Source organism: Dipodomys ordii, unplaced genomic scaffold, assembly GCF_000151885.1.
Source record: "Dipodomys ordii isolate 6190 unplaced genomic scaffold, Dord_2.0 Scaffold45, whole genome shotgun sequence".
Lineage (NCBI taxonomy): Eukaryota > Metazoa > Chordata > Mammalia > Rodentia > Heteromyidae > Dipodomys > Dipodomys ordii.
In genome coordinates, this window is record NW_012267261.1 from 6781136 (window position 1) to 6797082 (window position 15947).

Here is a 15947-nt window from a genome sequence, read left to right on the forward strand (position 1 = left end):
AAATCTGGTAGTAGACATTGTTCTGATTACTGTTATTTTGCTTAACTTTCCTAGGCTCACACATTTGTTCTTCCTCATAAACTTCATAATACTGCAATACTTTTGCAATCTTTAACAGTAAATTCCTCAGTCATATTGTCCTTTTATCAACAAGTTCTACAATTGTTTTATAACTTATAAAGTCCTTCGAACTTTATATGTCGTAGCTTGTTACTAACTTAAATGAGATATTCTCCACAATATTTTTGTGTTTAGTTATTGGTTTACAAGAAATGTATAGGTTTAAAGTATATACATATTCAAAGGCTTTTTAAATTATTTCATTAATTTTCATTATGTCTGTTTTATCATTAATCAGATGAGTTGAAAAACACACACAAGATTAGGGTCAAAAAATACACCTACCTCTGACCATACTCAACAATTAAATTCTCACAGAGATATTTTCAAATATAAAGCAGAATGATTTCCATAACCATCAACTTGTTACAAGATAATAACAGCTAGGCTGTGTGGGGAGTGAATGCCTATAACCCCAACTATGAGGGGGAGAAGACAAGAGGATCATAAGCTGAAAGCTGGCCCAGAAAAAGTAAGCAAAACACTGTCTCAAAAACAAAATTCAGGCTGGGCCCCAATGGTTCATGTCTGTAATCCTAGCTACTCAAGAGGCTAAGACATGAGGATTGCAGTTGGAAGCCAACCCAGGCAGGAAAGTCCATGAGTTTCTAATCTCCAATTAACTACCGAAAACCCACAAGTGAAGCTATAGTTCAGCGATAGACTGCTATCCTCAAGCAAATTAAAGATGAAAAAGGTCAAAGACAGCACTGAGGCCCTCAGTTCAAGCCCTAGGATGGGGTAGTGAGAGAAGGGGAGAGGAGGGGAATATAAGGAAGGGGAGGGGAGGAGAAATGCAGGCAGGATGCAGTGTGGCTCACATCTGTAATCCTAACTTCTTGGGAGGCTGAGATTAGGAGAATCACAGTTATAATCCGGCCCAGAAAAAAAGGTTGCAAGCCTCCCACATCAACCAATGAAAAGCAGAGTGTGGTGACATGGGCTTGTCTTCCCACCTTTATAAAGGAAGTATAAATAGGAGGACTGAAATCCAGACCAGCCTGGGAAAAAGTGAGATCCTATTCAAAAGATAACGAATGCAAAAAAGATAGAGTGCTTTCTTAACAAACAAACCCCAAGAAATGCACAAAGAAAACAAAAAAAAAAAAAATCATGGAAGAAGAGGCTATTTAATTTGAAAACACTAAAGAAAATTTTATGTTTTCCAAGAAAAAAACTATCATGTTACAAAAACATAGTCTTGTTTTAGAAGAATCTCACTAAATCTAGGATAAATTATAATAGGAAAATCATGAAACTTTATAAATTAGTGAACTACTTGGAATAATTTTTGTTTTGCAATGTTAATTTGAAGACAGAGGGAGCAATTATGCTGCTCTTCTGATTTTTAGGCATGTTTATGCTCTTTCTAAAAAGAATGAATGAACAAATAAATGACCAGCAAAAATCAAAGCTAGACCCGCAAAAGCAAACCAGGCAAGCAAATAGCCCTGAGTTCAAACCCCAGTTCTGCCAAAACAAACGAAATCAACTACAAATATTTTCATGTCATTTCCTTGCTAGAAACATTATAATGTCCATGAATTGTGTTTCTGAAAATTTTACATTTTACAGTGACAAAAGGAGGAACAGAGTTGTAATAACAGTGAAAACTATATCTTTCTTGTAACTATTAGGTTAAATATAATATTAAGTTCAAAAGAGAAGAATAAAAATCATTTTGCTTTCTTGTTATCTATTTATACTTGCTATGAAGAATTCTGAGACTTTCAGTGTCCTTATAAGTTCATATTAGAACAACCTAGAAATAGTTTCAAAATATCTATATCTGGGTCCTACTTGCCTCTAAAAGTTCTCATTTAATAGGTCTGGAGCAGGGGCTACAAAAAGGTAGTTTGGGGAGAAAAAAAACCCTGCCTGATTAAGAATTGTCTATTTGACTACATGTATAACTTCTCAAATAACAATGAAACATTAAATAAACAAAATGGGAACTAAAACATTATTTCTCTCTATTTTTTCCTTATAGGAAGAATAAGTCTTGAATAAGTGTAATTCTTAGGATCAACTCTATCTTCAAAATACTGTTATCGTATTTTTACTTAAGCATTGCTATCACCTGTGACCAAGACACAACTGCTAGACTGAAATCAAAAGAGATGCCATTGTTTATTTACATCTGCTGAAATCATAGTAAAGCAGCACTAGTAATGCATTAATGTTGTAATCATAGGAAAGATTACACACTACAATAGCCAATTGATAAGCAAAAAAAAAAATCTCTACAATAGTGTTCTATAATTGTGAGTGATGGTTTGAATTAAACAGTTTTGTAACTTGTACAGAATTTTTCTATTGTTATAGCTAGCGTTCTGGTATACCTAAAAGACTGAGATTTTTAAATGAATACTCTAAGAGCAAGATTATGCAATACCTTAAAACATTTGATATCAAGAGATTCAGAAACGAGCTTGGTGCCTGTGGCTCACACCTATAACCCTAGCTACTCAGGAGGCTAAGGTCTGAGGATTGCGATTCAAAGTCAGTCTGGGCAGAAAAGTCTCCATGAGACTCTTATCTCCAATAAACCACTCAGAAAACTGGAAGTGGCACTGTGGCTTACGTGGTAGAGCACTGGCCTTGGGCTGAAGAGCTGAGGGACAGTGCCCAGGCCCAGAGTTCAAGGTCTACAACTTACCAAAAAAAAAAAGGTTCAGAAACAACAAACAATTCTGCTAAAAGTTCTTTACCTATCAAATATTTAGCAGTAAGTTCTTTTGATATGTGTGTGTGTGTGTGTGTGTAGGTATATTCAGCAGTATTATATATATAAAGTATCCCTCTAGACAATAACATTAGTTTTGGATTACAGACAAATTTCACATAAAATTGAACATTCTGGTTCATTTGAGGGAGGGTCAAAACTAAGAATCAGTAGTAATTATCTTTTTTTTTTTTGGCTTATGTAGTGCTGAGGAATTGAACCCAGGGCCTCATGCACGCAAGGCAAGCGCTCTACCACTGAGCCACCTTCCCAGCCCCAAGTAGTAATTATCTTTATTAACCTCAAAGAAACACACAAAAAAATAGAAAACTAACAATACACTCCTATGTACCCATTACCTAGCTTCCACAATTATCAAAAATTTCTCATACTTGTTTATAGTCCTATCCCTTTCATTGTTGGTGTTCTTTAAAACAAATTCAAGACACTGTTATTTTTACTGATCTTCAACAAATAAGAATCTTGAACAGAATCTCTTTAGTATTACTATATAATATTAACAATAACCTAGTATCTCATACCTATTTCCTAATTAACTTTCTCAGATTGAGAATTTATTATAATTTTGTTGAGGAGTATAGATATCCGTGTGTGTGTGTGTGTGTGTGTGTGTGTGTGTGTGTGTCAAATCTAAATCTATCTTTCTATCTATCTATTGGGAGATTGCCCTGTGCCAGTACTGAGGCTTCAACACAGTGCTGTTTCACCTTTTTCCTCACAGCTGGTGCTCCTAATTAACTTTCTCAGATTGAGAATTTATTATAATTTTGTTGAGGAGTATAGATATCCGTGTGTGTGTGTGTGTGTGTGTGTGTGTGTGTGTGTCAAATCTAAATCTATCTTTCTATCTATCTATTGGGAGATTGCCCTGTGCCAGTACTGAGGCTTCAACACAGTGCTGTTTCACCTTTTTCCTCACAGCTGGTGCTCTATCACTTGAGCCACACCTACACTTCCAGTATTTTGTTCATTAATTGAAAATAATACTCTCATGGATTTGTCTGCCTGGGCTGGCTCTGAACCACAATTCTCAGATCTCGGCTTCCTGAGTAGCTAGGATAACAGGCATGTGGCATGTTTGGCAAAGGCTGTATCTGTTTTGTTCCATACTGGGATACACTAAAATAGTTTGCTTTGAAAGACAAAGATGTGAACATGTCACATTTAGTTTCCCACTGTTTCTTATGATGATCTACAAAAACCCTTAGTATAACATAAACCATATCTAGCTCCTACCCAAATCAAGGTCTCAGATACAACTGAGATCTCACCTAGTGCCATAATAGTTAAAAATTTTCTTAGTTGTTAAATCATTCCAATGAGAGATGAATTGGTAATTGGTTCAACAACACACAGGTGGCTAAATGCAATGAAAAGCAACCCATGCTGTGAAGTTTGATCAAATACTTAATCGGAAAGGAAAAACATAGTTATAAAAGTATTACTACTAATGAAGCAGGAGGATCACAAGTTCAGTGCCAGTTTGGACACAATAAGAGAATCATCATCATCATCATCATCATTATTACACTATTAGAAATTTTAGTATATTATCTCTAAAATATCATACTGTTGTTATATTTCCTCTTACTATGATGTGAGATGACAGAAATGCCTATGTGATGAAGGGTACTAAGATGAATGATACAGACATGTGAAATGGCTATTTATCTGCTTCAGGTAATCCTGGACCACTGAACCATGGTGACATCAAAAGTTGGGTATCAGAAACAAAAGTCAATACTTAGACATTTTCAATAGATTTATATGGGTGGTTTTTTTTTTTTTTTGCCAAAACCTTTTTGCATTTTGTAATGAGAATACAACCTCCATGTTTTATGTTCTGGTGTGCACAGATTCTGTTGGTCATTTTCTCCTGAAGAGCCAAGTTTCCTCACTGAAGATATTAATAGAAACCTTATTCAACTTTTTTTTTTTTGGTTAGTCGTGGGACCTGAACTCTGGGCCTGGGCAGACTGTCCCTCAGCTCTTCAGCTCAAGGCTAGAGCTCTACCACTTGAGCCACAGCGCCACTTCTGGTTTTCTGGTGGTTTATTGGAGATAAGAGTCTCACAGTCTTTCCTGTCTGGGCTGGCTTTGAACTTCGATCCTCAGATCTCAGCCTCCTGAGTAGGCAGGATTACAGGCGTGAGCCACCAGCGCCTGGCCTCCTGAGTAGGCAGGATTACAGGCATGAGCCACCAGTGCCTGGCTTCAATTTTTTCCACACCACTGAAAATGTGGCAGTTTCTTCATCAGGCTCTCCAGTAAGGTTTGCATTTTTCAGTCCAAACATACACTTGATGGTTATACACATACATGTATATAATCTCTTCCTTGCAATAAATGGCTAGGTGTCAGTCATTTCAAGGGCTCTTTTGCTTGAATCTTTTTATAGCCTAAACCCTAACACAACACACTGACATCAATTACACATTGTCTGTTCATGCCTTCTATTCACAAATTATTAATTTTTTGCACATTAGCTAAACATGAACTATATAAATATATATATAACTTTTACAGGCTGAGGTAAGGCACAAAACTAGCACAAATCTCTTATTCCATTTTCACAATTTCAGAAAAAGAAGAATCATTCTTACCATATGTGTTAGTTACTTTTCTTGTCACCAATACCAAATAGCTAAGCAAAATGTCTTAAGGAAAGAGGAATCTTGTGTTTTCAGAGGTGTTAATCCATTGTAGTAGGGAGGGCATGATGGAATGGCTCACAGAACCATAGTAAACAGAAGGCAGAGAAGACAGAAAGAGACCAGGGACCAAGATAATCTCCAAAGACACAACCCCTGGAACCTACTTCTTGCAGCTGGACTCTCACTTCGCAATATTTCTATAACCTACCAAAATAATGTCACCAGCATTCAACACATAAGCCTATGAGGGATATTTCATTCTCAAATCATAACATTCTGCCTCTAGTTCCCAACGGCTCATGGCCATCTCATAATGCAAAATGCATTTAGTTCACCTAGAAAGTCCCCAAAGTCTTTAACAGTTCCAATACTGTTCAAAAGTCCAAACTCAAAATATCATATGAAACTCAAGGCAACCTTTCAGCTGTGAGCTCCTGTAAAATAAAAAAAAAAGGAAATTACATACTTGCAATATAAAATGACATAGTAAAACATTCCCATTCCAAAATGAAGGAACAGGAGAATAATAAGAAAGAATTAAACCAAAACAAGTAGGGCAAATAAATCTTATGGTTCTTTCTAGTATCCAGGATGTCCTGATGTGAGTTCCAATGGGCTTTGGACAGTCCTGTCCCTGTGGCCTTGCTGGCTGCAGCCCAGGTGGGCTGTCTCTACTCAGTGTCAACTGTTCTCAGCAGATATTGCACACACCTAGAATCTCCACCATCTTCGGGTGTCTCTCAGGGACATTAGTGACGTCATACATTGCCTGGTCTCCCAGATATTCTCTGAAGTCTGAGTGGGAAGCTCCCTGGCCTCCAAACTCTTGCATTCTACATGCCTGAGAAACTAGATTTTAAACACTGGTATTTAAAAAGCAGTATCTTGGAGCATAGCTGTACCGGCCTCTGGGCAGCAGAATAAGGTGAACTGAATCCTAGGGAAACACTGTCCTAGGCTGCCCTTTTGTGAGCAGAGTGCCCCAGAGGCACTTCTCCATTAAGTGAAAGTCTTACAGAGGAGAATCACTCATTCATGCCATTGTGCCTATAATAACTGGGGTCTGGCCAATTCCTGAGATGCCTTCAAGGCATCTTTCCTAATGTCCCCAATACAAAGTAGTTGGCTTCTTTTTATTGGCACTGATCTCTTCAGAAACTATGCCTTCTTTAGAACCATCTTTACACTGGTTTTTCTGACCAAATAAATTTTTCAAATCTTTCTGCTTTGATTTATGCTGCCAATTCTCCAAATCTAGCTAAAAGCAGCCACTGATACCCAGGACCGAGTGAATGCTGAACTGCCTTGCACTTTCCTGCCATATCTACTATCTTTAAATTCAGCATCCTATTATCACAGGACATAGACAAAATTTAGGCAAATTATTTTCCACAACACAGTATGGTTTCTACTAGTTCAATTACCAATACATTACAATCAATTAATTACACCAGAAACTTCCTGAGTCTTCACTGTCTGTATTATTCTAGGCATTCTGGTCTTCTGAGCTCCCCCCAGAGTCACTTATTAACCTCTATTTAGAACACCCAAGTGCTTCTCTAGCCCAATTTCCCAAGTTCTTCCAAATTCTTCCCACAAACCAATTCTTCTGAACCCACATCATCAGGTGAAGTCACAACAATGGACCAACTTCTCTGGTACCAATTTTCTGTATTAGCTTCACATTGCTGTGACCAAAATACCTAAATAACAACTTAAAGGAATGACTTATTTGGGCTCATGTTTCCAGCAGGTTTGACCCATAGGCTGCTTGGCTCCAGGCAGAACATTGTGGTGGCAGGAGAAAGTGAAGAAAGAAAGGTGTTTACTTTGAGGACAGAATGCAAAGCAAGAACAGACCAGGGGGCAGGTATAAGTTTCAAAGACATGCCACATGAAACTTACTTCCTCCAGCTGAGCCCCACCTCCCCAGTTCACAAAACAGCCCCATCAACTGGGCTCCTGTGTGCCTGTGGAGAACGTTTTACACGCAAACCAAAGCACCAAAGATATTTTTGACAGTTGTGGGGCTTGAATTCAGGACTTGGGAGCACTCCCTGAGCCTTTTTGCTCAAGGCTAGCGCTCCACCACTTTGAGCAACAACAGCTCCACTTCCAGGTTTTATGTGGTTAATTGGAAATAAGAGTTTCATGGCCTTCCCCACCCAGGCTCCTTTTGAACTGTGATCCTCAGATCTCAACCTCCTGAGCAGCTAGGATTACAGGTCTATCTGGTATCCACCAGATATCTTAAATTCAGCATACAAGATCTTTTCACCTTTTCACTTAATTGAAGTACTTCAAGTATCTTTCTGGCATTTATGAATTGCCAGCATCTCTATACCTGTACTTGGAGACCATTACAAAGTAAGATAAAACTCATCTGAACACAAGCAGTGCAATACCACTTCAGTTCATCTGAGAACCAGGACAGTTCAGTGACTAATGAGTAGGTAGCCTACATAGTATGCATATATTAGACAAGGGAACAATTCAGACCCCATTGGGATTCAGCAGGACAACATAAGATTTCACACTTCTCAGAAAGGCAAATTTTAAAAACATGAATTGTTTGTTTCTACAATTTTTCATTTGCTATTGTCACACTGAGATAGATTCATGGAACTGAAATCTTGAAAGAAAAAAACACAGATGGAGGTGTAAATTCACTTCCAAGTCTTATCTATCTACCTACCTATCTACCCACCTAGTCATCTATCCATTCAGCTATTTATCTATCTATCCATACAGTACTGGGGTTGGAACACAGGCAGGTATTACCTCTTGAGCTGTAATTCCAGCACATCCAGGTCCCTCATTTTTAAAGTCCACCATTAAGAAAGATCATTAATGTCCCAGAATATTCTGGAACCGGGGGGGGGGGGAATATTCTGGAACCTGTCTAGTATTTTTTTAAAGAGGATTAGGGCTGGGAATGAGGTGTAGTGTTAGAGTGCCTAGCATTCATGAAGCCCTGGGTTTAATTCCTCAATACCACAAAAACAAAAAAAGGCCAGAACTGAAGCTGTGGTTCAAGTAGTAGAGTGCTAGCCTTGAGCAAAAGAAGTTCAGGGATAGTGCCCAGGCCCTGAGTTCAAGCCTCAGGACTGCCAAAAAAAATTAAATGAGGATTATACCAGGTGCCAGGGGGTCACACCTATGATCCTAGCTACTCAGAATGCTAAGATCTGGGGAATGAAGTTCTAAACCAGCCCAGGTAGACAAATCTTCAAAGACTTTTATCTTCAATTAACCAGTAAAATGGAGATGTAAGTACAGCCCTAGTCATGAGTGAAGAAAGTACTCCAGGCCTGAGTTCAAGTCCCAGTGCAAGAAGAAAAAAAGAGAGAGAAAATACTGTAATTCAGCTATGATGTACTCCTATTATCCCTGCACTTGGGAGTTGGAAGTAGGAAAATTATAAGTTCAAGGCCAGTCTGGACTACAAGTTTGAAGCCAGTCTGTGGCAAAGACAATAATAATTCCTACTTCATATTTTAAAAGGTAAGTGAGACAGTAGCTATAAAAATGTCCAGTATGGGGCTGGGAAGGTGGCTCAGTGGTAGAGTGCCTGCCTCGCATGCATGAGGCCTTCAGTTCGATTCCTCAGCACCACATAAACAGAAAAAAAGCTGGGGCTGGGAAGGTGGCTCACTGGTAGAGCATTTGCCTTGCATGCATGAAGCCCTGGGTTCGATTCCTCAGCACCACATAAGTAAAAAGGAAAAAGCTGGAAGTGGCACTGTGGCTCAAGTAGTAGAGCACTAGCCTTGAGCTGAAGAGCTGAGGGACAGCGCCCAGGCCCAGAGTTCAGGCCCCACAACTGGACCCCCACCCCAAAAAAAATAAAAATTTTAAAAAGGCCACAAGTGGCAAGTGGCACTGTGGCTCAAGTGGTAGTGTGCTAGCCTTGAGCTAAAGAGCTCACTGACAAAAAAAAAAAAAAGTCCAGTTCTAGCATATTGTAGAGAACTTCAGGTTGATCATATATCAAATGAAGATTCAGTAGGAATATCAGGGTCATGTACTTTGTCTACTGCGTTTTCAATATATTAGATGCCAACTGTTAGAAAAGCTTACATGTTATAAAAATGAAATGTAAAGTAGCAAATCAGCCAGCTTAATAGCAAAACAAAGGACTGGTACCAGCTTAATAAATAAACAAAGTATATACTCATATAACATTCCAATTCACCCATTAAACCAACGTCACTTTTTTTTTAATTCTGCTGTTATTGCAACAGATAGTGTACAATGGAGAGTAACAATTTTTTAAAACCTAAATGTAAGGTTCAGGAGCAGTGGCTCACACCTATAATCCTAGCTACTCAAGAAGCTGAGATCTGAGGATCATGATTCAAAGCCAGCCAGGTCAGGAAAGTCTATGAAACTCTTTATCTTCAATTAGCCACCAGAAAGCCAGAGGCGGTGCTGTGGCTTAAAGTATAGAGTGTTAGCCTTGAGTGAAAAAGCTCAGACTTTGAGTTCAAAACCCATGACCGACCACAATAAAACAAAACCAAAACAATAAATAAATAAATATATCAGATAAAGACTATAATATTTGACCTAATGAAATTATTTTAAGAAGGAAGAGTGGTGAAGGGAGTGAGGTTGATTTGTGAAACATTGTTTACATGTGTGGAAAAATGAACCCCTCCTTATAGAACTGTCATGCTAATCAAAAATAAATAAGACTACAGTGTTTGAAAAGCAAATATTGTTTGTATCTGAGCACTGCTCAGAGGCAAGAAAACTTTCACAGTTCAGAAGAAATACAATTCAACTTCCTGTTACTTTTACTGTTTGTTTAGCTTGTGTGTGTCTGAGGGCAAAAGGGTGTCCGTGTCCATGTCTGTGTCCATATGTGTTCAAGACAAAGTCATCCTATGCAGTCAAAGGGGGCCTCAAAGTCATGATCCTCCTGCCTTATCCTCCCTAGTACAAGGATTACAGGCATGCACTATCACATATGGCCTCTCAACTTTTTATTTCAAACAAAATATACATTTCCTAAGTCAATCAAAATATTTTTAGTAATGAAAACACCTTTTTTTTTTTTGGAGCCGGTATCTTGCTATGTAGCACATCTTAACCTAGAACCTAAAATCCTCCTTCCAGGGCCTTCCAACTATTGGAAATTTTTTTAATTGTAAGCGTGCAAAAGAGTTAACCATTCAACAAATCAGTTATGAAAGCAATGTGTCTTCAATGATGTCACCCCTTTCACTATTCCTGTTGGGATTTTACAAAATTCTAAACTAAATATAATTTAGTGCCCAAAATCTAACTTCATGGAATGTCAATCAAAATGTAAAGTTCCAGTAAAAACAAAAAATTCTTAGACATATTTACAGTCTTATAGATTTTTCAAAGTACAAGTTTTGACCTTTAAGCTAATTTTACTCTGGTGTTTAAAAAAACTAAAAAAGAAACTCCAAAAGTACACAATGAAATGTGTGTCCTCCAATCTAAAGACAAAAAACAAAATAACCTTTCACTAGAATGTTTATTCCAATTACCAAACACAATGTCGCAACTACAACATTTTCTTCTCCTTATCTGAGCCAGTCTTCACACACACCTTTATTTCTTTAACCATTTAACAAGAAAAGATCTGCCTTTTGAAGTTACATGTACATGCCAGATGCCAAATCTAAATGCAACAATATTCATTTGTGAAAGGAAATAAAAATAAGACATAAAGACAACACAACAGAGCAAGATGCATTGCACTCAGAAATTGACATGTTTAATGCCAGGCATTGGCTTATGCCTGTAATCCTAGCTACTTAGGAGGCTGAGATCTGAGGAATTATGTTCCTGGAAAGTTCATGAGACATCTCCAATAACCATCAAAATTCTCAAAGAGAATGTGGTAAAAGCACTAGCTGTGAGCAAAAAGTTAAGGGACAGCACCTAGGCCCTGAGTTCAAACCCCAGGATTTGGCATAAAAAAAGGGGGAGAGGGGGTGGGAAATGACATGCTGAATTGAAACCACTTTGGTAGAGGGAGAGAGAATAGAGCCAAACACTAAAAGTAAACTGGCTAGTTATCCAACTACAAAATCAGTCCTTCTTCCTTTCCTTATTTGTGTGTGTGTGTGAGAGAGAGGGGGGGGGGAGAGGAGAGGAGAGGAGAAGAGAGGAAAGGAGAGAAGAGGAGAGAAGGAAGAGGGTTTCCAATTCATCATCCCACCACCTCAATCTCCCAAGAAGTTGGGATTATAGGAATGCACAGCTCACAAATTTTCTATTTTGACATGCTTTAATATATCACTCATAACTTACATAATACCTAAGTCTCTGATATACACATTGTATACTATTTATATGTGTCATATTATGATACATATACTATGATACTATGCTGATACTATAATATATACATCATATACTCCTCTGAAACACTCATCATATACTATTTAGAACTGCATAGAAGTGAAGTTATAAAAAAATATATTGAGAGTATGAATAATGAGAATTTTTCCTCTGCTGCAATCTAATCTATTCTCAAATGCTGGGATTCTTACTATCTTGGTATCTCTTCCCAATTTGAAATTGACAATAATTAGAATGCTAGAAACAACTTCTGAACCCCTCTATCTTAACTAATAGTACATTCCAATCTAACAAGAGTTTGCTATACTATGCCATATAATTTAATGACCATATTTTATACTCAATAATTCCCTGAATTTTAAAAGCAAAAGCATCACATAGTTTGCGACCAATATCAATGACTAGAAGTATTTCCAAATCATTCCTCTCAACATTTTATCAGATTTAAAACATGAAACCAAGGGAGTACAAAGCTACATGCTCTAAAAAGAAAAGCACATTAATTCATTTAAAAATTTTTAAAAAGGGGCTGGGAAGATGGCTCAGTGGTAGAGCGCTTGCCTTGCATGCCTGAGGCCCTGGGTTCAATTCCTCAGCACCACATAAACAAAATGAAAAAAGCCAGAAGTGGCGCTGTGGCTCAAGTGGTAGAGCGCTAGCCTTGAGCTGAAGAGCTGAGGGACAGCGCCCAGGCCCAGAGTTCAGGGCCCACGACCGGACCCAAAAAAAAAAATTTTTTTTTTAAATCACATTAACAGAACTTTCTGACCACATTAGTAGAACTTTCTATGGTACTCTAAAAATTACTTAATTTGCCACTCTGCCTTGGAAACTAATTTACAAGGCTGTCCTAAACAATCCATTTATGTTCCCCTAAACCCTGATCATAAAAGGTGCAAAATTTATTATCAAATGTAGTAATCAAACCAAGTAATAGCTCTAAGTTCCAATTAAAATTAACACCCAGAAAAGATCACCAATTACAGTGTTCTTCAAACTTCTCTAGTAAGTTTCTTCGTTTTACATTTTCACTTCCTTCCCTGTTTTTCACTGAAAGAATGGGAAATTGAATGAATAGTGATAAGCATGGAAACAGTTAGTTCCTGGGCAGAATTAACAGTCCAGGCTTGGCAGGGAGATGAGTGCATGCGTGTGCATATACATACATACATACACACACAATGTTTGAAGGAAGCTTTCTCAAGAAATTGCACTAACAGAAGTCTTATTTTAAGGCCTAGCACTACCCCTATCAATACACTACAAATTACAACCTAGAAAAACTCCATTCTCTTAAAATTTAAAAAAAAAAAAGGCAATTCAACAGTTTCCTACAATGCTAGAAAGAAAAGAGCATGTATTCCGGACTTCCTGAGGACTGCCACCTCTCACACAGGAGGCTGGGCAGTCCATGTGAATCACAGAATGCCACCAGATCACTTCATGTGACCGATCCACTGGGAGCATCCGACAGTAATCCAGGCCCCTTCAGGGCCGAGGCTGCGGGAAGAGGAACAGAAGAGCAATCCTCAGGGCACTCCTACTTCCGTTCTCAAAACAGAAAAGCTCGGGTTCTCTAATCCTCATCCTGCGCCCCAGTACCACGGCAGCCTTTTCTTCTTCAAAGAGCTTATGCGGGAGAGAAGAGCAGTCAAGTCACCGACTAGGGTCCACGGAACGCGCATGGTGACAGCCACCACCACCACCCCCACTCCACCCCACCCCGACTCCCGAACAAATGAACCACCACCAGCACTTTCCAGAACGCCACTCGGGTTGGGAGACGAAGCAGAAGCAGAAGCAGATGTCCCCGATCGCCCCCCACTCCTTCCTCCCACCCCCACCCCCGGGGAAGAGGGGCGGAAAAGCGCAAAGAGGAACTAAGTGGAGTGCACGGAGGATGCCCGGTAACGCTCGCACACTCGCTCGCTGGAAAGCGGGTGGAGAGGGGAGAGGGGGTGGAAATCCAGACCGAGCGGAAGGAAGAGGAAAGGAAGAGCCCCTGGAAGAGGAAGGGGGCGAAGCTTCGCGCGCTCGCCAAAGGACTTGAGGAACACAGCAGCGCCCCGATCCCCACCCCCTCCCAAGCCCAAAGGAGGTGCGCCCGGCCCCGGGGCGGTCCACCCCAAACCCGGGACGCGGAGAAGGGGCGAAGCGGCGACGTCCTCCTCCCGGCCACGCCTCGTCCCTCGGGAAGGGCCAGTCCGGGGCCGCGGTGCCCTCGTCGGCTGTGCAGCGGCGGCCACGGTGGCTGGCCCCGTCGGAAAGGCGCGGACGGCCGGGCCCGGCTCGCTCCCGGCCCCGCCGGTCCTCACACGGCCCCACGGCGGGGCGAGGCAGCTCCGGGGAGACCTCGGCCGAGCGCCGGGCGGCCGTGCCGCTTACCTGAAGCGGGGCGAGTCCTTCAGGCACTCCTCGAAATCCACGGTGATCTTCATCCCACCTCCGCCTCGCCTGGCGGGCGGCGCTGGAAGAGCCGAGCGGGCCGCGGGAGCGGCGGCACTGGGGGACCCGGACGGCTTCGACGGGCGCGCGGCCGCGACTAGCTGTGCGCGGAGCTGCGGAGGGCGGCTCGCCCGCTGGTCATAGCAGCCGCGGAGACGGCGACGGCTCTTCAGGCCCCAGTCCGGCCCCTCTTCCTCCCGCCTCCAGCTGAGCGCCGGCCTCGGGGAAACGGCCCCAGAGTGACAGTCGCAGCCAGCCAGCCACAAACCCGGCGGCCAGTGGGAGGGGCTTCCGGCAGGACCGCCCGCGGGCGCTCGTGCAACGCCTCTGAACGACGGTAATCCTAGCCAATGAGCAACGCGACCGTAGGCACCTCCTTGCCACAACCGCACCCGACAGCCAACCAGGATACGCAGCCGTTGTTAGGCGGGATGCAGCGGTTGCTGGGAGGCCGGCAGCTGAGGCTCCTTGGGAAGGAAGTCACGTGGCTGCGCCCAGCGTTTTCCCCAACCCCCCCCCAGCCCCCGCCTCTTCTGTTTCCCCAGCCCCGCCTTGCTGAGCTGCTAGCGCCGAGGAGCCGCCTCCTGCAGGTCTGAAAAGGAGATTTCCTCTTTAAAGCAGCTTTGGCTGAAATCTGAAGATGCAAGAGCAGAAATTATAAAAGGAAGACGTAACCAAGCCACCACCTCCTGTCAGTGTAGGGGAACTAAGGCAAGAGAAAGGGGAGGGCAATTGTAATAATCAAGTCCATGTTTCACTTATTGGTTCCATCGCTTACTAATTTGGAACTTGCTCCCACATACATCTTTTTATATAATCTGAGACCACTTCCTGAAAGACTGACATTTAGGACTCATGAAAGGATTGGAAGGCCTTCGACGGGAGTGAGAGAGGGTTTTTGGTATGGAGGAACAGCAGTTAAAGCCACAGAAGCCATTCCCCCTAGCTCTTCTCCCAGTAGTTTTTGACTGTTCTTAGATGCTAAGGTTCAGACCAACAGAATCTTTATATTCCACTTTGCAAAAACTATCGTCCTGAGCAACAGTTTTTCTAGAAGCACTCAATCCTCACAATTCTGCAGGGCAGGCATTTTGTCTTTTTTGGGCCTTGAACTCTGGGCCTGGGCGCTGTCCCTCAGCTCTTCAGATCAAGGCGAGCACTACCACTTGAGTCACAGTGCCACTTCCGATTTTCTGGTGGTTTATTGGAGATCAGAGTCTCACAGACTTTTCTGCCCTGGCTGGCTTTGAACCGTGATCCTCAGATCTCAGCCTCCGGAGTAGTTAGGATTACAGGTGTGAGCCACCGACACCGGCTTAAGTAAATATTTTTAAGTCAACCATCTTTGGATGTATTTATGAAAATACATAAGTAGGATATTCTAACATTATAGTGCTCTCAATGACAATCTGTATGGAGTCAAACTGCCTGGACTTATCTCCTAGCTTTCTTACCTTAAAACAAAGATAACATCACTGATCTGATAAAATTGTCCAGTTATTCACAGTGTCATATAGTAAATGATGATTGTTATATTTGTATCACTTTCTGCTTTGGTGTTATAATCAAAAGTTAAATCTGAGCCCTCTGACTTTTCCAAGTCAATACAACCTTTGACCCTAAGTATAGATTGTTATATT

At 41.1% G+C, this 15947-nt stretch overlaps 1 protein-coding gene across 1 annotated transcript in view; it reads right to left on the bottom strand.

Annotated features, from left to right (window-relative positions):
* Positions 1 to 14513, bottom strand: part of Acap2 (ArfGAP with coiled-coil, ankyrin repeat and PH domains 2) — a 115932-nt gene extending 101419 nt beyond the window's left edge. The window contains exon 1 of the mRNA XM_013019502.1: positions 14248 to 14513. Coding sequence (XP_012874956.1) covers positions 14248 to 14300 — 53 coding nt within the window. The 5' untranslated portion in view covers positions 14301 to 14513. The remainder of the gene's footprint in view (positions 1 to 14247) is intronic.
* Between the last annotated feature and the right edge of the window lie 1434 nt (positions 14514 to 15947).